The following is a 25,874-nucleotide window of genomic DNA, read 5'->3' as shown; positions in this document are numbered from 1 at the left end:
GCGGCCGGGGGGTGGGAGCAGAGTCCGCGGTCCGGGAGTCGCCCCAGTCGCTGTCGAACCGGCGAGGAGAGTGGACCAGCTCCTGTGTCGCTGTCGAGTGGACAAAGAGCGGACCGGTAGGTTTCCCCCGGCCGGTCCCTGGAGGCAGGGGCTGCCGAATGGAGGGGTGGGGTGACTTTTTCGGAGGGAACAATGTAGTGGCGAGCGACCTCTTCTTTGTTCAGCGCAGTGGGCTCCCTCCCCGAGGCTGGGACGCGCCGCCCGCACCTCGTCCCGCGGGGCTCAACCCCCCCACCCACCCTGACTCCGCGCCGCCGGCGGGACGCTCTCTCTCTCCCCTCTGCTTTCGTGGGGGGGGGGGCTAACTCTCTTTCCCCGCATGGACCGCCCAGGTTTAACCCTCATTCTTTCCCCACGGGTCCCGACCACGTTGTACCGCCCAGATTTTGGGGAGGTTCGGGGTTGCTTTAGTGGCGCTTGGTCGGGGGTCCCGGGGAAGTGAATCTCACAGAACTTCTTCCACCCCCCTTCCTCCTTCCCCGAGGCGGGCGCCTCGGTCCCCGGCATGCACTCCAGTGACCAAGGGGTGAAAGCGACGGGAGTGGGGTGGGGGGGAATTGTTGCCCCGCCCCTGGCCGGGATAGTGGCACCTTCTCTTTCTTCTCTTCCCCAGGGGCAGGCGGTTGCCCACCCTGATCTGGATGGGTTTGGGGGGAGGGCAGCTGGTGGATCCCCACTGGGGGATCGGTCTGAGCTCCGCCGCCGGTGACTCGCTCCTCCGGGCAAGTGTTTGCTACATCGGGATGGGAGCTGCCTGCCACCCCCAGGCTGTCTGTCTACTCGCTGAACGCACCCCAGTGGCCACCGACAGCCTCGTTCACGGGACGATTCGGCCCATCGTCTGCCCCACCATTTAACCAGAGCCAATGTCTGTTTTCCTTCAGACCCATTCTCGTGCCTTCTCCCTATTTGCCCGGTGAAATGTTGGTGCATTTCTACAACGTAGATGACAAACTCGCCATGTATGGGAATGGACTCCACAGACTCTCTGGCAGAAGAAATAGGACTTCAGCTCCTTTTGTCCTGCGGCTGTGCCCTCTTGGTCCTAGACTTCCCCACTATTGGAGGCGTCACCCCCTTGTCCACTCGATACAGCCCTTTCACTATTTAGGTTTCAATGCCTTGAGGAAGGGCTCGGGCCCTAAAACTAAATGCTGGAGGATCTCAGCAGACCTGGCAGTGTATATAGGTCAAGATGTGGAGCTGGCAGGCTCTCTCAGGCCTGAAAAGTTAGGAATACAGCTTGTTCTCCTCTGGACACTGAGGCTTGGTCCAGCATCTCTTTCCCCCACTTCTCTTCCCCCTCCCCTCTCCTTTTTGATCTCCAAGGACTACAGGCACTGTGCCCTCAATGCATGCTAACCCTCTCATCCCTGGAAGCATTGTTGTAAATTCTTTTGGGCTCTCTCCAATGCCAGTGCCTTGGATACAGGGGCCAAAACTGCTCAATTCTCCAAATGTAGTCTGACTTTATAAAGCCTCAGCATTACATCCTTCCTTTTATTCTCTGGTCCTCTCAATTAATGCAACTTTGTATTTGCCTGGTACTGAGTCAGTCAAAAACCTGTTGAGGCTTGTCCTGCTTTTTGACTTGGTTAGTCCTTCTAATGCTTGTAGGATTGTTATGAAAGAGATCCTGAATAACCAATGAGAAGCTAGAGGTGGTGGTCAGGATCCTTTATCTGAACTATTGACAGACCATTTCTCTCCTCAGATGCTGCTTGACCTGCTAAGCCCCTCAGTGTCTCTCCATTCACAGTTTTGCTTTCTCTATAGAGTGCAAGAACCCAGGATGGAACAACAGTGAAATCCTGGGAAATATGAATGATATGTCTCTGCAAAAGTAAACCAGATCCTTAAATGTATCAGGATAACCCACTAATGGTTGTGAAGTTTCATGTTGAAACATTGTGTTGATTTGAGCAACAACTGGGAAGAATTATTACCTCAAAATAATTTCCCCACTTCAACAAGCATTAAGACTCCAATAGCATCCTCACTGACTGGGAAGGGGTGGGGGTGGTTCGGGAACGATTAGTCGGGATGAATGGAGAAATGCAAGAACAGCAAATAGTGGAATCTTGAGCAGAGACCCATCAGCATCCATGGAGAGAAATGGTCAGTTAATGTTTAAGGACAGGGTTTTTTAAAGACTAGGCTGGGAAGGGAGATGTGGGTAAAAAGGGAAGGAGAACAGGATGGTAAGAAAGATGGGATATGGGACAGAAGGAGGTAGATGTGGAGGTTTGCGAAATACCCAAAGGTGTGAACATTGAATTTTCCAGTTTTGGGTAACCCTCCCACCCCCATTTGGTTCCATTTGTCCTTTTTTTTCCCCTAATTTCTTCCCCCTTCCAAACAATCCCTAGTGGTCTCTTCTATCTATTTCTCCATCTCTCCACCTTCATTTGCTAAGTATCCCATTACCATCTCCCATTCTGTGTTGGTCTCTAAATGACCCTGTCCTGACTGACCATCTCCTTAGATGCTGCCTGACCTGCTGAGTCCCTTCAGATTCTGCCATCTGTCATTGCTCTGGTCTGCCATGGAGGTTTGAACCAGCAGCAGATGAAGTATTGCAGAGGAATGTGAAGTTCGTCACTTGGATTTGAAAACAAAATCAAGGTCTTTAAATAGTGTTAGATTAGAAAATGTTGATGTACAAGGGGACATTGTCCTTGTGCACCAATCTCCAAAAGCAAACATGCAGATTCAATGACAGCCACATGATATATTGACCTTCATTTCCTATTTGAATAGTGATCTCCTTTGCATAAAGGAGCAAATGATTCCACAATTGAGACCACACTTTGAAGCAAGCAGAAATTATTCAACAGAGGCATGTTCAACAGTTCACTAGGGATGACCAGTCTGCCCCTATGGGTAGACAATGAGTTGTCACTTCTAACATTGGTTTCATTGGAGTTTCTGCCTTTCAGCTTCAGTGACAAGGTTTAGTTTTGACTTCCAGTATTTGTATTGGGTTTGCATGTTTACCACGAGTTTCCTTTAGGTGTTTGGGTCAGTGGGTGAATTGCTTCTAGTCTGCAGTTGAGTGGTTACATATGGGAAGAGATGAGAGGAATATGGAGAATGTAATGTGATTTACTGCAAACCTGTGCTTGAGGTCAGCATGGATATGATGGGCTGAAGGGCCTTATTGTTCTGTGCCTCTAATTCTAAATGTTTTTTAAAAAAATGTATGATGGCCTGAATACAGGAATGGGAAGTCTAGAATGAGGTCCACATCAATACATAGGCACAGTTGGGAGTGATACTTTGATGGGCTCAAGCACAAAATCTTGATGTATTTTTATCCCTTGTTACATAAAGAATGCTGTTTGATCTGTTGAACCAGCATTTTAAAAAAAAAAAAAATTAAAAAAATTTTTTTACAAAGACTGTTAGGATTCTGAATAAACCGATTTTGGGTGGTGAACCTATAGAATTTGACCCCAACAGAACAAAGTTGCTGGAGGAGTCTTGTGGAGCTGGACATCACTGTATGGAGAGAGTGGGCCTGTGATGGAGATCAGAGTATTCTCAGTGGACCATTTTAACAAGGAACCCATTGCTTTGCATCAGTGTCCCAATATTAATTGTGAAGTGGAATTGAACATCCTTATTTCGTGGAGTTGGTGCAATCTGTAATATTCAGGAAGGATCTGTGCTATAGAATTTGCATTGGTGTAGTTAATTTTGGACAGACCTGGATTGGAAGGGTTTAGGAGGATGTGACCCAAATGCAGGAAATTAGACCAGTCCAGGGCTCTACATCTTGAGCAAAAGAACTTGGTCTGAAGCAGTCTGATAAATATCAATGGTTTGAGCGTGCAAAGAATTGCTGGAGGAATTCAGTAGATCAGACTGCATCCATGAGTAGAAATGGTCAGTTAATGTTTTGGGTGTGAACCTCTAGCAATTCTTTATTTGCTTGATTCCAGTAGATTTTCTAGACCTTGACTGAACCAGCTTGCTTGATTCTTAACATAGTTGATGGTGTCAACCTGAATTGATCCCACAATGATTTGATGATGCTCACTTTGCGTAGGAACTCTGGGTGATATTTAGTTGTTGCTGTACCCATCACTCTTCAGATGCCCGTGTTATGTTGCAGACCAGCAGCAATAGAAATTCAGCAAAAGTTATTTTAAAACCATATTCTTATTAATAATTACTAATAATACAACAACTTACTTAAATCTAAACTGAACCCCAGCTATGCACACATACCTGTGTGTATGTGGGTTACCCAAACCATTACAGCTTAGGCACAATTCTGGAATGTCAGTCTTAGAAATCCTGTGTTGAAACTCTGAACTTTTAAACTGATGTTCAGAAGTAATTATGAAGTAGATGAAACACTTGAGTGATCAGACTGCTTAAAACTCTCAAATCCTTGTTGAGTTGCTTCCAGAGAAGTGTTCTTCCTTGCGTAGGGGAAATGAAACACACAACTTCCATGATGCTTCTAAAAACCAGGCATGGGTCAGAAAAAATGACCATCAGAATGGTCAGGAAGCAATTCTCTTGCTGCTTTTATTCTGACATGGGTCAGTCAAAATGGCCATGGTGGATCACTGTTCCCCTTCCAAAGAGAAACAAAGACTTCATTGTTTTAGATGACTTGCAGATGATCCTGAATTCTGTTTCAATGTCTCAAAAACATGACTCTAAATCATGACTTCTCTCTCACCTGATGTATTTCCTGGAGTAATCATCCATTACTCTATTTATGGTTTTGACTCAATGATGCCTCTGAGTCTTAAAAAAAAATTTAAAAAAAAATTAAAAAAAATTGACTGAAATCTGAGTGTTTTGGACCTCAAACCAACCCCCAAAGTAACACTCGCTTAAAAACAGGAGCTTGCAGTACTGGGCCCTTCACTTTCAGTGGTGGATTAACCATTAGGCTTAGTAGGCTGAAGCCTAGGGGCTTGGAAGGTAAGGGGGCCAGACATCAAACAACAATAGAAATAAGAGACGCAACAGTAGAAATGTTTAACAAAGGCAACTAAGCAACATTTTAAAAGTATTTTAAAATTGCAACAACTTGTAGCTTTCAACACTCCTGTTGATTGCTTTTTTTAAAAAAAAAATGAACCTGCTCAGGGTGGTGGCGGCAGTGGCTCAATGAGGGATCAATGGCTATCTTACCCATAATCCATCATGCAACTGGAACTATGCTCTGTGCCAGCACAAGGGAAAAGTGCATGCCTGTTGTCACTTGCCTTCTCTCTGTAACTATGTACCCAATTGTTGTTATAGTATTAATTCCAACAATTGTAATCATAAACACAGGTAAATAACCCATACACTTCAGAAAATTTTATTTTCTGTCCAAATACAGTTGCATGAGGTTGGGGCATAGGAGAACTGAAAAACTAATGTTAATAAAATTGTTTGCTCTGATTTGGCATTCGTGTATCGTGCTTCTTTGAATAAATACAAGATAAATCCACTCTTAATACATGGACCAAGGACTCAGGGGTCTGGCCTCCTTCCCTCAGCACTTCCCATTGGCTGGGGTGGTGCTGAGCTTGCTTTCCTTGGCTCGCTGCCTGGTTGATTATCAGGTGGTTGATGATGCACATCCGCTGTCAGGCTGTGCCGCACGTGGCCTGGGCAGGGAGGGGGAGAAGAAGCAGTGTGTGTCCTGGTGATGTCTTTGGTACCATCATGGCTTGGAGTGGGGCTGCTTGGCCCTGCAAAATGGCACCCCAACCTTAAAGTATGCTTGAACCTCTGAAGAGGAAGGGAGTGAAGGAGCTGGGCATAGATCAGAAGCAGCAAAAATGCAGGAGGACAGTAGGATTGGGGTTGCTGCTGGACCCTCAAGGTGATGGAGCTGTGGTGGCTGTGGAGTTGCACCATTGAGCATTGATTGGTCTAGAGGCAGTGGCACTAGAAAGGCATCTGCAGGTACATCCTGGGGAAGGAGATCAGAAGGGGCTGGGGGGCTGGAAGAGGGAGGTGGTTGGTGTTTTGGGTGGCGAGAGAATTGTTGCAATTGGTGATCCTTGCAGCACTGAGAGTTTGACATGTATTTTTGAGTTGGTAAAGTTATCTGACAAAACCCATCTTTTAGATGTTTGGAAAAGGGCACAATATCAGTGCTTGCCATAGGTGGTATTTTCTGTAGATAAGCCACTGGGTGGTTGGGCATGGCCCATAAATGACCCCATGACGCTGACCCTGGGAGGCCTTACTAAAGATCAGCCTTGGGCCCCGGGTGGTAGTTAATCTGCCATTGGTCGCTTGTTGGACTCTGGGCAAAATCATAAGTATGATTTCAAATCTGAAATTTGAATTGCAGTCAATTCTAGTTGCAATAGTCGCCAATTTTAGTCAGGCATGGCATTATGTGGATTATTGGAAGATTGGAGAATCCTTGTCACACCTGGTTTCCACTAGGGGCAGATTTTCTGCATCTCGGCTCCTGTTCTACTGACGAGGATTATTTAACAGATCAATATTCTGTGGAATTCAAATCCATACTTTTTTTAAAAAAAAACATGTGGTTGGGAAAGCCTTAATCCTTCAATTGAATTCTTGCAGCTGCAATAGGTGTACACTTGCAGCACGATCTTTAAATTTTGTATGGCTCCAGATACTTGAATGTTGAGATTTCATTGCCTGTTGGAGCTTGAATGAATTCTCTTCCACTTGAGAGGGATAATGGCTCTTCAGTCTGAAGTGATGGCCACTTTGTATTTTTTTTTAATTTTTTTGGAGGTTGCATCAGATCCCTGTTTATTTTCTCGCCACTTTCACCTTAATGAAATTTGCTAATAAATTGCTACACAATATTTTAATTTTGGCGTGCAGCACGGTAACCGGCCACTTCAGCCCACAGGTCTGTGCTGCCCAATTAACCTACACCGCTGGTACATTTTGAACAGTGGGAGGAAAACCCATGCAGACATGAGGAGAATGTGCAAACTTCTGACAGACAGTGGGATTTGAATCCCAATCCGGATCACTGGTGATGTGCTGCCCCTTTATTAAAAAAAAATCTTAAGAATTGCTGAACTATCTCTGCTCCTTGTAGTTATGAATCAACAGAGAAGGATCTGAGGTTTTTGATTATTCCCTGCTGAAATGGGCTTCGTGTGGAGATTTCACTTGGCAAAATAGTCTTGATCCTTGTTTGTGCTCTTGAATGAAATTGATCTCTGAAGGAACAGAGTCTTGGTTCGGAAGACTTTGGGAAGAAAGTTTCCTAGCCACGTAGAATAAGAAGGGCGAGATGTTGCCATATTGTGTGGCAGGTAGACACTCCTGTTGGAATGAAGCCAAGCATCCTTTTTAATGCCTGCATCATAATCGTACAACTCCAATTGCCGTGAGACTTTGGGAGGAAAGGCTCAAGGATATTACACACGAGATAACACTAGGATAATCATTAGGTCAGACAAATCTGGGGTGTGACTGAGCAGTTTGATTGCAAATGAGGAGCTGATTGAGTGCACAGAGAGTAAATAATACTGGTGAGTGCAGGGTGACAGGAGCAGTTTACTACCCTGGCACCCTTGGGTTAGGTGGCTGGAGAGAAGTATTCCAGAACCTAGTGCTGAAAGCTGCCTATTGACTACTGGAATTGTAAAGCAATGGATCTCAATTCTCTTGGGGGTGGGGGGGGGGTGAAGAGTGAGATCAAATTAAATTTGGAAATGTTAACACTCTAATCTCTTGTTTGCACTTGAAAATATTTCTTGTGTTCAGTGGTTTGTATTTGTTTAAGCTTGTCTATTCTTTACCACTTAGCCTAATCTCAGTCTTTCTATTTGCAGTTAACAGCATGGGTGGCAGGCTTGGCAGGAAGAAGAGAGGCTATAATGTGAGTGAACCAAAGGAGAGCAGAGCTGCAGCAGAATCGGCTGAAAATCTCGAAGTGAGACAAAATGTGCCTGAGAACCAAGCTGCTTCAAAGGAGCAAGTCAAGACCACTGACCTGCCAAAGCAGCCTGAATGTCCTGTCAAGGCAGATGAACGACCTGGAGAGAAACAAACTGCTTTGGTGGCAGCAGGTGTGAAAACTGCAGAATTAAATGCTGCTGTGGCCACAGGGAGTACATCTGCTGAACTTGATGGTTCAAAAATGCAGGAGAATGCAGTCTCTGATGGACTGGTAGAAGCAACAAAGCAATTGCCTGACCAGGCAGAGGAACCTCTATTAAGAGTGGCTGTGCAATCCACTGCTCTCCCAGAGACTAACTCAGCTGCTGAAGGTCCAGATGCTCCTGTGCCAAGTGAAAATGGACCCCAATGCAAGGAAATTCCAGATTGTAGCTCTAATGGGGCAGCTGAAGTTTCAGATGTCCTGGGGCCAAGTAAAAATGAACCCCAAAGTGAGGAAACTCCAGATTGCAGCTCTAATGGGGCAGCTGAAGTTTCAGATGCCCTGGGGCCAAGTAAAAATGAACCCCAAAGTGAGGAAACTCCAGATTGTGTCTCCAATGGGGAAATGGGAGAAAGTGTGACTGAAATCACTGACTGCTGTTCAACAGAGAAACCGTCGCTGGATGATCAGGCTGTAACAAATGCAGAAGTAAACTCCTGTGACAACCTCGCTGTTGAAGCAGATCCTGGTAAGGTTCTTAAAGGAATTTCTGAAGAGATATCCCATAATTCAATGGCTTTGCCTGTCAGCCCTGAGCCACTTCTCCAATGTGATCCAAAAATAGAAACATCCATCCAGGAGCTACAGTCTGAATCTCCAGTTAAATGTGAACTTGAGGATGTTGAGGCATCAAAATTGGCAGCAATTGTTGAAGAGACTCCTATTGACGTTGTGTTGAAGCACGAAGTGGCCACGTGTGCAGATCTGGGGAAAGGTGCAACTGAACCAAGCACTCGAGATGCTCAAGGAGAAGCTGTTGGTGAACCTCTTCATTCCACCAAAATAACATCTGATTCTGAGGAGCAACCTGATTATGCGCAGCACAATTCTCATGGTTACGGTGCTTCTGTACTTGAAGATCGCAGCCAATCATTGAAAGGATCTGGAAATGCACCTGTAGACACATCACAGGTGGTCTCTTGCAGTGTGACTGATACAGTCCAAGCCGATCCAGTGGTGGAGTCTGCTCCAGTGAATGCTTCTCCAAGCCTAGAAAAAGTGACTGAAACCAACTGTGAACAAACAGTGGAACCGATTAGCTGCCAAGAGAGCATAGAAGAAATATCATTGCTCAAGACTAATTCTGAACTAATACCAGATATTAAAATTACTGTGTATGGTGAAGGTTTGCAAGAGGAAGAAATGAAGAGTGGTGCAGCGCTAGCCTTTGCATCATCTCCAGATAAATTGGAGAGTGTAGCCCTGGTCGCTGGTGCTGATCCACAGCCGCCAAATGAAATACTCCCAGAGAATCGATCAACTTTGCAATCAGCTGAGTTAGAACTAGAAACTCTTATTTCTTCAGATCAAGAAATGGTACAACTAGAAACTTCTGGGTGTCCTACACCTGAATCTGGAAGTTCAGCATGTGTTGAAAAGGTTTCAAATGAAGATAGTGGTTCCACAAAGAACTTTGCATCTTTTGTAGTTGATGGAAAATCTGCCATCAGCAAATCTGAAGATGATAACCCTCCAAAAGTTTCAGTGACAAATGGGACTATGGATGGTGAGCTGAAGAACCAGAGCAAAGTAGAAACAATTGGCCAAAGTGTTACTGCAGAAGTTGAAGAAAATGTACAAGCTAATGGCTTGGGCCCAATAGGAAGTAAAACCACTGAACAAGTGATTGAAAATCGTCCTCCAGAGGAATCCTGTCTCAAACTGGAAAACCAAACTCCCAATTCAGGACCCCTGGATGTGAATGTTGAATGAGATCTGTCAGAAGCAGAGGTTCAAAGATCAGATTAAATTGTATACAAGGTAGAAGATTGGATAGAATTTGAACTTGTTCAAACCAACTAGTGCTTGAGTTTGATTTGAGAAGGGAGCTCTAAGCTCGTGCTGCAGTTAGGATTGCGACTTGACTTGCAGTTTAGGAACAATCTTCCGCTAAACTTTTAACGAATGCACCAAAAAATTATTGGAAGCTTGAAATTGAGTCTCTGCCTTAGTTTTCAGTATGCAAAATGTTAAGTTTTAAATGACACTTTTAAAAGCATGTCGATGGTTTATTTTGCAGGGGAGGGCAGCCTTTTAATTTTTAATTTAAACATGTAGCATGGTAACAGGTTATTTCAGTCATGAGTAGGTATGTACTGGGGGCAAGGTTAATTGGGCAGCACAGTTTTGTGGGCTGAAATGGCCTGTTACTGGGCTGTATGCTTGTATTAAAAGGTTGGCTATGCCTGTTTTAGAGATTTGAACTCTTTTAAATTTGGTCTTCAATTTGCATAACATCCTTTGTGGTCAATTACAAATTGGATAATAATGTTTTTAAAACTTTGACAATTTAATAAAATATTGTGCTTGCTAAACCAGGGTCTGATGCTTTTATTTATAGCTTTCAGTATGCCAGTCATCTTGAACAAAAAGGATCACTCGTCCCGATGCAAGTTCTATGTGCAGTAAGTTAATGGAGTAGAGTGTGATGGTGATGAGACTCCTGCAATTGGGTAGGGCTTTATAAATTAGTTTTGCTCCTGATCTGTGGCCAATAGACACTTCGGTACAATTCCATTTAAATTGTGGGTTGTTAACTAAATTGAAAATTTTCACTGCCTTGAATACTGGATTATATCTGTTCTTTCTGGAGAAGGTATTTACAAATAAATTGAACTTGGGGAATTTGAGTGCCTGACACTTGTAGAAGACTGGACGAGGTGAGGAACTCTTCAGAATTCTCAGCCATTAGGCTTGGATTGGATATTTATAAAATTCTGTGGACTTGCACAGAAGATTGCTTTTGTTTCATCCCTTTTCTCAGCAAGGGTTCTCAATTCCATTCCCAAGGGTGAACTTTGAACTAATTAGCATTCAATTTAAACAGTTGTAGAATCTTGAGCTCAAAAAGCCTCAAAGTATCGTAAGATGCATAATGGGAACATTTTGTTCTAAAATAGACAGTGCATTATTCTTAAAGTAATCTAGGGAATTGAATGAAAGGAATGGCATGTGAATCAAAGGTAGTCTACAGCAGTTGTCACTGCAGGATAGGAGTAGCATCCAAGAAATGATTGGAAATTGGAAGGGAACAACTACTAGGGAGGGGCAAATTGAAGTGACAAATGGAACCAAAGGTGCTAGCATTGTTGCATTTACTGATTCCTGAGATGAGGATGGCTTCTCAAGATTTGGTGGGGAGATGAATGAAATGTATAACTTGATGGAAAGTTTAAAAATCAGTTTAACACAGATCAAAGGTAGTATAAAATTGACCTTTTGTGGATGTCTATTTGTCTAACTTGTTCTTTGAAGTAACATCTTGTGGATAAAAGGCTACAGTTAGGCCTTTGCCTAGGTCCTGGTTGATGAGCAGATTCAATCATGGAATCCCGGGTGAACTAGTCTATTGGCTGACTGGTAGCAGGCAATTGTTTCAGACGAGAGGCTTTTGACCAATGGTGTGCTATGAAATTGTGCTGGGTCTACTCTATATTAACATGCTCGTCCATATTTGTAATCTGTACAGGAAGATTGTGGATTCCACTAGTTAGTGGAAAAGTGGCACTGAAAGTTAGTAGATAACGGTGCCAGGTGTAATGGTGGAATTGGATACAATGTTTGAAGCTTGTAGATAGACACATGGGGTGGAGGACTATCTACTGCATGTAGGCAGCAATTTTACTTTGGACAAGTTTAGCACAGACACATGGGCTGAAGGGCCTGTTTGTGTACTGTTAATATTTAAAATATACCTGGATAGGAAAGGGTGAGGTGCTGTATGTCAGGCAAATGGGACTAGTGCTAGAAGACAACTTGGTCAGCATAGGCAAGTTGAACTGAAGGGCCTGGTTCTGAAGTCGGATTGAGTAAATGATCTAAGATTTCTGGAAGGCCTTTTGAGGAATTCTCAAAGATGGAAACAGCAGAAAGTTGAAACTTGAGGTGTGGTAGGAAAGTCATTGGACTGAAACATAAAGGTATCTCCAGTTGTTTGTGAATTGAAAGGAGCAAAGATGTAGTTAATGTCCTTGCTGGTGGGAAAGTGTAGAGAGGACATAATATAAAAAATTTAGAAGAGATTATCTTGCCTGTTGAGCATGTTCCACCCTTCCATCAAATTGTAGTTGATCCTGGCTGTGAACTTGGCTCTATTTATCTGCCTCAAAACTCTTAATTCCCCTGTTCTTCAAAGATCTGTAATTGCACACATTTAATGAGGCAGCCTCTTGATTGCTCTGGGAGAAGTAGTGATTCTTTCTGTCATTCTTGTGGTCCTCTGGATTGACCATATCTGAAAGAGTGGAGTCTGAAAGTGGCTCTGTCGTGATGTATTGGGGTTTTCTGATTGGTGATCTAGAGATGGGTCACTTTAAAAGTAAAGGATTGCATGAGTGATTTTTTTTTTGTGGGAATGTTTGGAACTCTTTTCCTCAAAGGGAAACGATCATTTAAATACAAAGCAGTGAACATCTTTAGAGGGTGGAAGATGTTTAGAGGCAAGAGGAAAGGCAATTAGATAAAGCTTACTCCACCATCCCCAATGTTGACTTACTCCTGCATTTCTCAGCCTAGTAATCTTTGTCACACCTTTTAGCTGGCTCCCAAACCAGTATCAACTGTTTGATACATAGATGAGCTTTCCTACAAATCCCCATATAGCTCAACAGGCTGGATGTAAGAAGGATAATTTCCCTGCTGGGGGAATAGAATAGGGGATCAGTGTCTCCAGATAGAAGTTGAAACATCCTGGCCTGAAATCAGAAATTTTTTCAGCTGGTGATGAATCTTTTGAATTCTCCATCACAGGAGGTGGTCATGGATATGGTTGATGAAGGAATGAGGAGAAAATTCTATTGGAAAAGAGCAGCCAGAATCATTTTTTTTTCATTCAAGGGATGTGAGCTTTGCAGGCTGAGCCAGCATTTCATTGGGCCACCCCTAATTACCCTCAAGGTAGTAGAGAGCTGACTTGGTGCAATGTTTTGTGGAAGAATTTTCAGGGTTTGAACTCAGTGATGGCAAAAGGACATTGATATATTTCCAAGCCAGGATAGTGTGGTTTGGAGGGCAGGTTCCAGTTGATGATCCCTGGAATTGCATGCATATATGTAGTTGCTCTCAGCTGACTGGGGGAGGGGGAGAAGTAGCTTTCTTGCTTGCACTCAAGTGTTCCTGTCCACTTGGGACTCGCCTCTTAGATGGCTAACACTGCCACGTTCTTGCCTATATTATTCACACAACTCCTGTCTCATGAGTTATTGACTGCAGTTCAGTGTTCTTGTGCTTTTATTGTCTTTGTTCCATTTTTTAAAAAGTTCACATTCTACCCTGAGTAATCCCATAAGTGCTCTGTGATTAGTAAGGGATTGCTTAAGGTGGTATGTGGGTGGGAAAAGAAGCACTGCTCTAGACCCAATTATTACTGAAATATTTTGCTTGAGAAAAATTAGCCCATTTGGAGTTATGAAACCATGCACATAATGAGTCAGAGGTACCATTAAAACAGTGGTTTTCAAACCTTTTTCTCTCCACTCACACCATCTTAAGCAATCCCTTACTAATCAGAGCAGTTGTGGCATAGGGGGTACTTAATCTGGAATGTGAGTTTTTAAAAACAGTTGCTCTAAGTGGTGGGTTGGGAAGGTGCTGTCCAAGTCTTGGTGAGTTACTGCACTGCATTCTGTAGATGGTATGAACAGCTGCTCCTGTGTTGGTGATGGAGTGAATGATTGTGGATAAGGAGCCTCTCGAGTAGGATGTATTGTATCAATCTTCGAGTGTTGTTGAAACTATTGTGAGCCAGGTGCGTAAGAGTTCATCACATTCCTGATTTGAGCCTTGAAGATGGTGGACAGGCTTTGGGAAACTGAAGGGAGCAACTGCAGAATTCCAAGCCTCTTGTAGACATGCTATGTACTTGAGTTCACTTGGGCCAATCATTGAATCCCAGAATATTGATGCTGGGGGAAGTTCAATACCCTTGAATGTCAGAAAGTGATGACTGGATTTTCTCTTGTTGGATATCAACATTGCTTGGCACTTGTTATTCGCCACTATCAGCCATACCTGGATATGGTTCAGGTCTTGCTGCATTTGGGGCTGAGTGTTGTGCAATTCTTAACATCTCCACCTCTGACCTTGTAGTTGAACGTTAGTCCAACAGCAGGAATTCTACCATCTACTGAACAGTATGGAGAATTGCCCCAAGCATGTCAAATTCAACCCAACCAATCCCACCAGTGAAGTGATGGGAAGGATAATAAATGGTGTTTCCTAGAGACACTTGCGTAGCAACCTGTACAATGAAGCTGTTTGGGTTCCACAAGTCTCTCTGCTCCTAACCTCATTACAGCCTGGATAAAGCAGCTGAGTTCCAGAGATGAGAGCAGCCACTTGTCCAGTGAGGTGCTCAGCAGCTGAAAGACCCTATAGGGAAAGGTGACCATAGCGTGGACTGGCAAGGGGCTCAGTGGCTGATGGACTCCCACTGGCTGCGGTGACCTGTGGTTTGGGAACCCACAAGGGCTGCAGGAAATGGGTTTCAGAGCTGGGGTATGGGAGGGTGCTGAGGGCAAGAAGGGCTCCCAATGGGCCTTGGATGCAGAAGGCATCCTGATTGTGTCGGAGGTTTGGATCTGGAGTGCAGGTTGCTGCAGTATTTGAGGCAAACCCAGATGTTTGCTCCTTTCTCCTATTGTTTGGGCACCAGGCAATCTTCATGGTGACATTTTGTCTTGCATGTGCAAAAGTTGAAAGAGCTTGTGTATGTTTTTCCATTTTCATGTATTATGTGAAGCATTTGATTGAGTATGGAATTGAGGAGCCCTGACTAAACTGGAGTCTGTAACGGCAGCTACACTGTTCCTGAAAGAACACAACCAAAACGGGTTGAGCTCAGTGAGCAGACTAGTTTATTGCCGGCTGCTGGGCTGTACTTGTACTCCCAGCCCGGACCTAGCTGAGAACCACGCTGGACATCACCTGGGCGTCGCGTGGTCCCCCAGCGTGGGCTTCTGAGCCTCTTGCTGGGAGGAAGGGAAAACCCCCGACTATGCCATTATGGCATGGCTTACAAGCGGGGCCGGTTCACCTGCCTAGTGGTGAGCTGCCACAAGTCGGTATTAAATGGCAGAGCAAAATCAAACTCCAGAGCAGATGCAGGCTCTTTGGTTCAGTTTCTGATAAATTTTGCCTTCTTTCCAAAGGGAAAGACAAGTGAACTTAATTGGATGATTTGGATTGAGTAGAAAAAAAACAGTTGGCCATAAACAATTCACTAAAATACTCTATGCTGGGGTGGACCACCTTTTAATTTAGAAATACAGCACAGTAACAGGCCATTTTGGCCAATGCGTATGTACTAGAGATGTAGGTTAATTAGGTGGCATGGACAAAAATGATCAGTTACTGTGCTGTTGTGTCTAAAAGGTTGCCCATCCCTGCTCCATACAGATCTGAGTAGTAGAATGCTGTGCATCCTGCTCATTGGTGAGACAAACAGCACCTTTGCATTTCTTGGATATCTCTGGCTGGGGAGAAAGATGCATTGAAATGGGTGGCAGTTCTGGAGCATAAATAGGAATATCTATTGTTTTTTTTGGTCATTTTGGAGCACCAGCCAAGTGAATTTACAAATGGTAATGGAATGAGTAAACCAATTGAAGAAATATTGGGAAAGTTTCCAACCATGGGCCCAATTTGTATATTGGGAGTTGTACAAATATTTAATGGCCACACAATAAGAAGATCCTCGGTTGCAACAATGTAGATCTTCCCTGCCCTGTAATAATTCATTAAGAGCTGTTTGCAGTGGTGGTAAATGTAGAATCCCTACTGCACACAAACATCCTGTTTTTTTTTTTTCCCAGCACTCAATATTAGGATAGTCCTGGTGGAGACATGAAAATCCAGTCTGATTTGAAGCTTAACCATTTTGGTAAGACCCTTCTTTCAATGGCTGCTTGAACTGTTGGGATTGATCCTTCTCTGCAAAGGCAAGTCTGGTATTTTCTCTGCAGAAAACTATTACACATCTTGTTGCATGAAAATAAAAATTAAAAGAAAAACACTTGCTTTTCTAAGATGCCTTTCACAGACTTGAGTTTTTATAGTCACGAATGAATGAAATGAACTTGATTTTTGCACAATGAGGCCCTGCAAAAAGTGATCACGACCAGATAATCACTTGGGTATGATGTTGAAGGATATGAACCAGAACTTGTTTGGAAATATCCTGCTCTTTTCCATGTCATTGCTTACTTCATGTAATAGAACAGACTAAGGCTCGGCTCCTGTCTCATCTAAAAACATAATTGATGGAAAGACACTACCTCTGCTGCAAGAGATGGTGCTCTCAAACTCTCGTAATGTGTTTGAAATCCTATTCAGGAGTAGCATATGCTATGGTGCTCCTTGGTTTTATGCAATTTAAATCCCACTGTCTGACTTGATTAGAAATTTTAGCACAAAATCAAGTCCTACTGTTCCCCTCATTATTTTCTAAGTCAGTTACCAAAAGCATGAATTTTTACTTGTTCGTGTACAAAATATACTCTCAGATTAAGGTCATAGAATAATTCTAGACAGAAACACCTTGGCCCATCACATCTGTGCTGACCATCAGTACCCACCTACACCAGTCCACTTAACCAGTGATTGTTATGTGAATGTCCACATACTTAAATATTGTGGGAGTACCTGGATCTACCACCCACTCAGTGAGTTCCAGATTCCAACCATATGATAATCTTCCTCACCTTCTACACCCTATTGTAATGCAGCATATACTGTACTGAAATCTGCATTCCACTGTTCATATTCCATCAGTAATCCTGCAGTACTTCAATTACTTCACAAACCATATAAAGCTTAGAAGGCAGTTCAGCTGAAAGCATTGATGTATCCATTTATTGTCTGCACAAAAAATTCTGGATTGAATTTATTATTTATATGTATTGTCATACCAGAATTAATGGGATGGTTACAATACTTGATGCATCTTCTTATGGTGATTTATCTGAACTGTACCAGATTGCTGAGGAAATGCAGAAAGAAGCTAAGATGCTTCCTAAATATTTTTCACAGGGAATTGCAGGATAATGAGAAATGTGATGCAGAAATGTAATGTTTGGGACACTAAGATTTGTTGTCAACCTCTTCCACTTGTTGCTGATTGATTGAATTATATGCATAAAAATGTAGAAATCATAGGTAGTAATACAGGAATTCATAACTTAGTGTAAATTTTAAAACAGTACAAACTGTTTTAAAATTTTTGTTAAAGATGATAAAGCCACCTTATTGGAGTCAAAGTTGAATAAATTCAGGATGTAGATAGTATCGTTGCTTCATAGCATTAAGATTTATTAACGAGAACAACTCAAAGCCTTTCTAACTAAAATATAAACAGCAAAAACTCAGATTGTTCCAAGGAATTGTATCAATTGCTTTTTAAACAAAAAGATCAAATACAACACAATTTATAGAATTGGGGAAAAAAAGCTATTTTAAGAACTAAACAAAGATATTATGACTAGGGAGAGACAGCACACAAAGACTTTTGCCAGGCAACTGAGATCAGAAGAAAGTTCAAGGACAATTAATGCAATTCAAATTGAAACAAGTTCAGTTTCATATAATCCTGTGGAAATTAGTGACACAGTTATAAACCTATCAGAATTGGCAAAAGACCTGACTAAGAAAGACCTGATGAATTTCTATCCACTGTTGAATTGCACAAACTTGGCCAAGACCAAATGAAGCTTGGTCTTCCCTTCACTGAAAAATAAATTGAAAAGGCCCTATGCTTACTATATAATCTAATACATCACCAGGGGAAGGTGCAGAGAATTTAAGGATTTATTCATCCCTCATCATGGATGTTATTAACAGCATCTAAAACCCAAACACTCCCTGGATCATTCTCTACTGCTATAATCAATGTGATTCATTTAAAAAAAAAGAGACCATTAAAGTGGTCATCATTTTGGCCCATTTCATTATTCAGATTATAAATTGATCTCTCAGGCCCTGACTAACAGGCTTGCCTAATATTTGCCAAAATTAATAAATCCACATCAAAGTAGCTTTATTTTGAAACATGTCAGCTAACAATTTATGTAGGCTCTTTAATATTATCCACCTTGAAAAATATAAGACTGAGCCTAGTATATATAGTTGTATCTTTAGATGCTGAAATGGCTGTATTAAAGTCTTGGCCAGGTTTGGGCTGTTGTTTATTAACTGGATAAAAAAACCCTCTATCGTGAAACCTGCGTCAAAATTATCACTAATGGATGGATTTTTGTTTATTAAATTGTCATTTTTTTTAAACTGGACTTGTAGGGTTTGAGCCACTTTGGCTGAAGTGAGTGCATCACTGAGAATTGTCTGATTTTGCACCTAGTTAATGGAATCGAGCCTTGTCAAATCACATCAATTGCCTAAGGTAGCTCTGTTTTAGGTACACAACAAATTCTCAAGCAGTTGCCATTTCTCAGAACATTAGGGTTAGCAATTGTAATTGAAGTACATATGAATTCAAAAAGGTGAGAATATAACAAAACAACAATGTGATGCAGTATGCAAGGTCATTAATCAATCTGCTAAAATTTATTCTGTGATTAACTTGAGTAGATTCTGAACTAATGAATATGATGTATTCCATTCCATCATGGCATAGTAGTTGAACTGCAAATTTAAATTTAGACATACAGCACAGTAACAGCCATTTTGGCCCATGAGTCAGTGCCGCTCAATTTACATCCCATTAACCAACATCCTCTACATTTTGAACGGTGGGAGGAAACCGAAGCCCCCGGAGAAAACCCATGCAGACACAGGGAGAACGTACAAACTCTACAGATAGTGCGATATTTGAACCCCAGTCCGGTCAGAGGGCACCTATGTAATACAATGAAGTGAGATTTACCCAGCTGGTCACAATAATTATAACAGATCAATCAGTATCAGATCAATTGAGGGCCTTCTTCAGACTCCAGGTACTTCAAATGCACTGGAGTCAATGCAATTCCATTGAGCAATCTTGCCCTCTGAATCTTTCACCTTTCAAATTTCTCTTCTGAAAAATAGAACCCAATCACATCCAAATTGAAAAAGAAAGTGCAGGAATGAAACAAAATCTTTTAAATATTTGGTAGATCAGACAGCACATCTGGAGACAGTAGGTCAATTACCCTTCATCAGAACTGGTTTATAATCCTAAAATTAAAAAATACACGACTTTTACTTCCCTTTCTCTCTGCACCTTAACATCTTTGCTCTTCACAGACTTCTGCTAGATTATGAACATATTGTGAACATTTCTTACATTAAAATTATGCTATATTTTTCAGAATGAGAATGCTAGAGGACATGGAGTTAAGGTGAGAGGGAGAAAATTTAAAGAAGTTTTGAGACAAATATTTTACACCTACTGATTGGTACCTGGAACATGCTGCCAGAGGTGGTAAAAGCCACATACGATGGCAACACACAAGAGGTATTTAGACAGACATGTGAACAGACAGGGGATGAATACATGGATCATGTGCAAGCAGAAAAGATTATGTGATCATGGTCGTCACAGACATTGTGAAACAAAGGGCCTGTTCCATTGCTGTGCTGTCCTATATTCTACCTGAGTAAAGCTAGTGTAAATTGCTAGAAAAGCACTTGAGTACAATGCCCCACTGAGCCACCATGGGAATTCTGAGGATGTACATACAGCCCAAATTCCTGGTTCTTTCTTACCTGTAAGTTACGATATTTGTGTGCCAGATCCACGTTGGTTCGCCCTTTCTGGAATGGGTAGGACCAAAGAATAGAATTCCAATGATAACCCATTTTCAACACTCCATCTCGCAGGTAGCCAATTTCATTCTCTGTGAAATCCTGACGCTGTCTTCTTTTCCTCATTTGTCTTGTTCCCACTGCATATTTACATGTGTCTGAATGCTAGTATAGCAAGAGAGGAATACTATTTGTTCTATTTGTATTGCTGCAAAAATGGCAACAATCAACAACATGCTCAGAAATGAGTCCAGTCCCACACAATCTGTCCTGTTGCTGGGATGGATGGAAAGAGAGATTCAGTCCCACAACAGGGCTATTATTTATTGATCTGAGGGAATGCTGATTTTCTGGAAGTGCAGCCATTCATACTAAACTCTGGTCCACCTGCCTGTACCAGCAGAAAGTGGAAGTTGGGAGATTTACAAGACAGCTCGGTGAGGATCAGGAAGTTGTCTTTACCTCGTGTTTTTTTTTTCAAATCAGATTGTCCAATACATTGTTTGTCATATGTTTCAAAAAAATGGACTTCCAGAACAAACCATTGGCTGGGATGTACTTTGGAGGATGTAATGAGACCATATTTAAAGGTAAACTTTTTTTTTTTCAGATTTGAAATGTATATACTGTCAGAAAATCATTAGATTTTTTTATTGTCACATGTAGTGAGAGACAGTTTATTTTGCCTGCTATCCAGGCAAATCTACCCCTACTTAAGTACTGCAGGTCGTGCAAAATAAAACAAAAATACAGAGTATAAGTTTGGTTAAAACTTTGAAGGTCATAAAAGTAGATTTAACTGTAATTGTTAGAGTAGAGCTCAAGAGCATTTATTTTCATGAATGGAAGGAGAGGATCCGCTGGGAGCAGATTCCAAAAAGTCACCACATTCTTTTTTTTTAAATGACAGTTGATCATAGGAACTCGAGTAATTGGTTTTAAAGCTAGAGTGGGGAGGTGGCAACTTGAAAGGAAAAGAAGTACTGTAAATTAAATCAAATACAAATCATTTGATCATCTGCTCATCAAACAGGGTGACCCTACTATAGAACTGCATATTCAGCCTAGGTTACTGAGCACCTTCCTCACCCCTTCAGGAATGCAGTGCTGAATTTATCTAACTAGTTTAAGCATTTCAAGCTATCATAAATATCACCTACCAGTGAAAACAATTTTCCTGCCTCCATCTTATCTATCCCTTTTGTAATTTTATATGTTTCTATAAGATCTCCTTTCATTCTTCTGAATTCGAGTGAGTATAATCCCAGGCGATTTAGTCTCTCCTTGTAGGGGTCAACCCCCTCATCTCTGGGATCAACCTGGTGAACCTCCTCTGGACTGCCTCCAAGGCTAGTCTATCTTCCTCAAAAATGGAGACCAGAACTGCACACAGTACTCCAGGTGCGGCCTCACCAGGACCTTGTATAGTTAGAGTATGACCTGCCTGCTCTTGAATTCAATTCCTCTAGCGATGAAGCCCAACATTTCATTTGCCTTCTTAATAACCTGTTGTACCTGCAACCCAACTTTTTGCGATTCATGCAGAAACACTCCCAAGTCCATCTGCACAGCAGCATGCTGCAGTTTTTCACCATTTAAATAATAATCTTCTCTTCTATTTTTCCTATCAAAGTGGGTGACTTCGTATTTACTAACGTTGTGCTCTATCTGCCAGACCTTTGCCCACTCACCTAACTTAACTATATCCATTTGCAGCCTCTCCACATCCTCTGTACAAATTGCTTTTCCACTCAATTTAGTATCATCTGCAAACTTGGGTACACTACACTCTGTCCCCTCTTCCAAATCACCAATGTTAATGGTGAACAGCCATGGGCCCAGCACCGAACCCTGTGGCCCCCTACTTACCATTATCAGCCAATCAGAAAAACACCCATTTATCCCGACTCTCTGCCTTCTGTCAGTTAACCAATCTTATAAGCTCTTTATATGTTTTAGGTTAGAGTCTGCCTGGTGATATCTTTGTGACATGACTTGTAAAGCCTTACCCATCCTTATGGTACTATATCATCCGAAGCTATTATATTCATAACTAATGCCATGGAATTTTACTCAGATAAGTGTGAGCTTTGCATTTTGGTAAAATGAATCAGAGAACAGACATTTCTGTTGATTTTTACACCTTGGCTCCTCTTCCACAGGTGGAATCACTATGATCTATTAATCTGTTTCAAAGATGACTAAGGTTATAAAATCCACAAGAAATGTTTTGCATTTACATAAAAATGTAACAAACCTTGCCATCATCAAAGGAGTAAACATGATCACGAAATGTGGTTTTATTGCAAACCTGTGGAGTATACAAGTTTCTTCTGTCTTGTGGCCAGAATTTCTGATCTGCAAAGAAAAAAGCTTGGTGTACCTTATATGAGACTTTCCAAGTTCTAGTATTTCCAAATTTCAAAACATATAATCTTCAAGGAAGCGTGAGTGACGATATTCCAAATGACTATTTTATTAATCCAATAAACCAAACTTTGTAGATAAAGCTTTAAGTAGGTTTAATTCGTTGATAAAGAAGATAAACATTTTGCATTGAGTTTTTCATAATGATGAGTAAACAAAGCATCCTGTATAATGATACGATATTCAAGTTTAAACAGATAGAAGAAATAAATGAAATTAAGACAAAATAAGATGAATTAAGATGAAAGTATCTCGAGCTCACATCTCTGTTATGATTCTTCGAAGAAGGAGATACAAGTTCTCCGTCCTCCTGGATATTAAGACATATGGCGTCATAGTCACTATGGTAACACTACCAACAATAATTTTTCTTAAAAGGATAGACACAAATTTAACTATGAATCAAAATCACAAAGTTTTAACCTTTACATAACTGAATGGCAGAACAGGCTCAAAGGATAAAATTATCAACTCCTGCTCTTATGTTCGTAGAGAAGCATGCTACCAACTGATTTAGGTTGACATTGAATAGCTAGTTCAATTTCCTTGCAGACTTGTTCTGGCTTGTGTCTCAAGAAACAAATGACTGGTAATTGGTATCCCAATTGAAGAACTAAGTGAGTGTAGTATTGTTGGAGATACCATCTTTTGGATGAGGTATTGAATCAGACTACAAAGAATTTTATTGTTCTTTTTTAATTATGCTACAATTTTATTTTACAGAGCCAACTGGAACAATGTTCAGAACTCAACCAATGTCAGCACGATTAACAATGTTTCAGCCTGCATAGAACCATACAGCTACACAGCGTGGAAACAGGTCCTTCGGTTCATAGAACCAAAGAACCATACAGCGTGGAAATAGGCCTTTCGGTTCGTTTATGCCACCCGAATTGTCCATCGCAGCTATTTCCTTTGGCCTGCATTTGGCTCATATCCAGAGAAACATTTCCTATCTATGTCCCTGACTAAATGTCTTTTAAATGTCACAATTCTATGGGCCTCAACAGCTTGCAGCACTGTCTATGTGAAAAATAAGCTGCTCAGGCCCTCTTTACATATTTTCTCTCTCACTAAACCTTTACAGCTTAATGACATCCTTCCTATAGTTTGCAGACTAGGACTGCCCACAATACTCCATATTACCAACATCATGTACAGCTGCAACATTATGCCCAACCCTTGTTCTCAATTCCCTTGTCAACAAAGGCAACCATTTTAAAGACCTTCTTCATCAGCCTGTCTCACCACCTTCAGAACATATACCACTATATCTCTCTGTGTACTGGCAGTATCATACGAGTATTTCCTACCTTGACTTTTAGAAGCTCATGCTGTCTTTCAAAACTACAAAAATGTAATCCATAATATTCAGTTATAATTACAGCAAAATCCTTATAGAAGTCTTAAAGCATTCCAGTAACTTAGTAATTATAGATTTTTTTGCTGAATCTATCTTTAAATATAAAAAAATACTAATTTAATTTTTGTTGGCATATGAATAATTTCTGCTTTACTCTTATTTAGTGGTACAAAGGATAGGAATTCAATAAACCCCACATTCAATTAAATCAGCTTTGTTGGAAATTGATCTCAAACAAGCTGCTCAATTTGACCTCGATAGTCAGACGCCTACAGAAATAAATGTATCCGTCAACCCTAAATGAGTATGAGATTGAACTGTCCAGACTCTGGGGCCACCCACTTCCACAAAATCCTACCGCTGTCTTGTTTGTCATTGAAAATGCATGAAATTATTAGAACATTTTTTATTGGATTAATTGCAGATTTACTAAAATAGAAATATATGTGATGAACATAATGTGTACCTGCATTAAATGTAATTTAAAAAATTAAACAATATAATTGAAAATGTTGCCATTTTTTTGAGGCACTGGTATCTCATGGCTGCCACAGTTAGCATAGAGGTTAGCATTTAATCACAGAGCCAGCGACCCGGTTCAAATCTAGTGCTAATGAGTTTGTACATGCGTTCTCCCGGTGATCGCATGTTTCCTTCAAGTGCTCCAGTTTCCTTCCATCACTCAAAACGTACGTGGGTTGTGGGTTAGGGTTTTGAGTGGCACGGGCTTGTGTGCCAGAAGGGCCTGTTACCATGCCGAATGTCTAAATTTAATTTAAAAAATAAAGACAACTTGCCATATACTTAATGAGGTTGGTAGATTGCTTCTTTCTTTTCTTTCTTCTTTGGCTTGGCTTCGCGGACGAAGATTTATGGAGGGGGTAAAAAGTCCACGTCAGCTGCAGGCTCGTTTGTGGCTGACCAGTCCGATGCGGGACAGGCAGACACGATTGCAGCGGTTGCAAGGGAAAATTGGTTGGTTGGGGTTGGGTGTTGGGTTTTTCCTCCTTTGCCTTTTGTCAGTGAGGTGGGCTCTGCGGTCTTCTTCAAAGGAGGCTGCTGCCCGCCAAACTGTGAGGCGCCAAGATGCACGGTTTGAGGCGTTATCAGCCCACTGGCGGTGGTCAATGTGGCAGGCACCAAGAGATTTCTTTAGGCAGTCCTTGTACCTTTTCTTTGGTGCACCTCTGTCACGGTGGCCAGTGGAGAGCTCGCCATATAATACGATCTTGGGAAGGCGATGGTCCTCCATTCTGGAGACGTGACCCATCCAGCGCAGCTGGATCTTCAGCAGCGTGGACTCGATGCTGTCGACCTCTGCCATCTCGAGTACCTCGACGTTAGGGGTGTGAGCGCTCCAATGGATGTTGAGGATGGAGCAGAGACAACGCTGGTGGAAGCGTTCTAGGAGCCGTAGGTGGTGCCGGTAGAGGACCCATGATTCGGAGCCGAACAGGAGTGTGGGTATGACAACGGCTCTGTATACGCTTATCTTTGTGAGGTTTTTCAGTTGGTTGTTTTTCCAGACTCTTTTGTGTAGTCTTCCAAAGGCGCTATTTGCCTTGGCGAGTCTGTTGTCTATCTCATTGTCGATCCTTGCATCTGATGAAATGGTGCAGCCGAGATAGGTAAACTGGTTGACCGTTTTGAGTTTTGTGTGCCCGATGGAGATGTGGGGGGGCTGGTAGTCATGGTGGGGAGCTGGCTGATGGAGGACCTCAGTTTTCTTCAGGCTGACTTCCAGGCCAAACATTTTGGCAGTTTCCGCAAAGCAGGACATCAAGCGCTGAAGAGCTGGCTCTGAATGGGCAACTAAAGCGGCATCATCTGCAAAGAGTAGTTCACGGACAAGTTTCTCTTGTGTCTTGGTGTGAGCTTGCAGGCGCCTCAGATTGAAGAGACTGCCATCCGTGCGGTACCGGATGTAAACAGTGTCTTCATTGTTGAGGTCTTTCATGGCTTGGTTCAGCATCATGCTGAAGAAGATTGAAAAGAGGGTTGGTGCGAGAACACAGCCTTGCTTCACGCCATTGTTAATGGAGAAGGGTTCAGAGAGCTCATTGCTGTATCTGACCCGACCTTGTTGGTTTTCGTGCAGTTGGATAATCATGTTGAGGAACTTTGGGGGACATCCGAGGCGCTCTAGTATTTGCCAAAGCCCTTTCCTGC

General features: G+C 42.1%; 2 protein-coding genes across 8 annotated transcripts in view; one reads left to right on the top strand and one right to left on the bottom strand.

The window, feature by feature from the left end:
• Window positions 1-10,497, top strand: LOC138745016 (fap1 adhesin). Its single transcript, XM_069902038.1, has 2 exons — window positions 1-116; window positions 7,854-10,497. The coding sequence occupies exon 2, from the start codon at window positions 7,862-7,864 to the stop codon at window positions 9,893-9,895; it is 2,034 nt and encodes a 677-aa protein (XP_069758139.1). The 5' UTR covers window positions 1-116; window positions 7,854-7,861; the 3' UTR covers window positions 9,896-10,497.
• The window catches only part of terb1 (telomere repeat binding bouquet formation protein 1), a 108,206-nt gene continuing 86,690 nt past the window's right edge, over window positions 4,359-25,874 (bottom strand). For 3 of the 7 annotated variants that reach the window (XM_069902030.1, XM_069902035.1, XM_069902031.1), the window contains 3 exons: window positions 22,173-22,273; window positions 19,877-20,080; window positions 17,456-19,205 (listed from right to left, as the gene is read on the bottom strand). In XM_069902030.1, coding sequence (XP_069758131.1) covers window positions 19,146-19,205; window positions 19,877-20,080; window positions 22,173-22,273 — 365 coding nt within the window. In that variant the 3' untranslated portion in view covers window positions 17,456-19,145. The other 4 variants (XM_069902034.1, XM_069902032.1, XM_069902037.1 and 1 more) reach the window with 4 other exon arrangements.

The sequence above is a fragment of the Narcine bancroftii genome, chromosome 10, assembly GCF_036971445.1.
Source record: "Narcine bancroftii isolate sNarBan1 chromosome 10, sNarBan1.hap1, whole genome shotgun sequence".
Taxonomy (NCBI): Eukaryota; Metazoa; Chordata; class Chondrichthyes; order Torpediniformes; family Narcinidae; genus Narcine; species Narcine bancroftii.
This window is presented reverse-complemented; position numbering and strand designations above follow the sequence as displayed.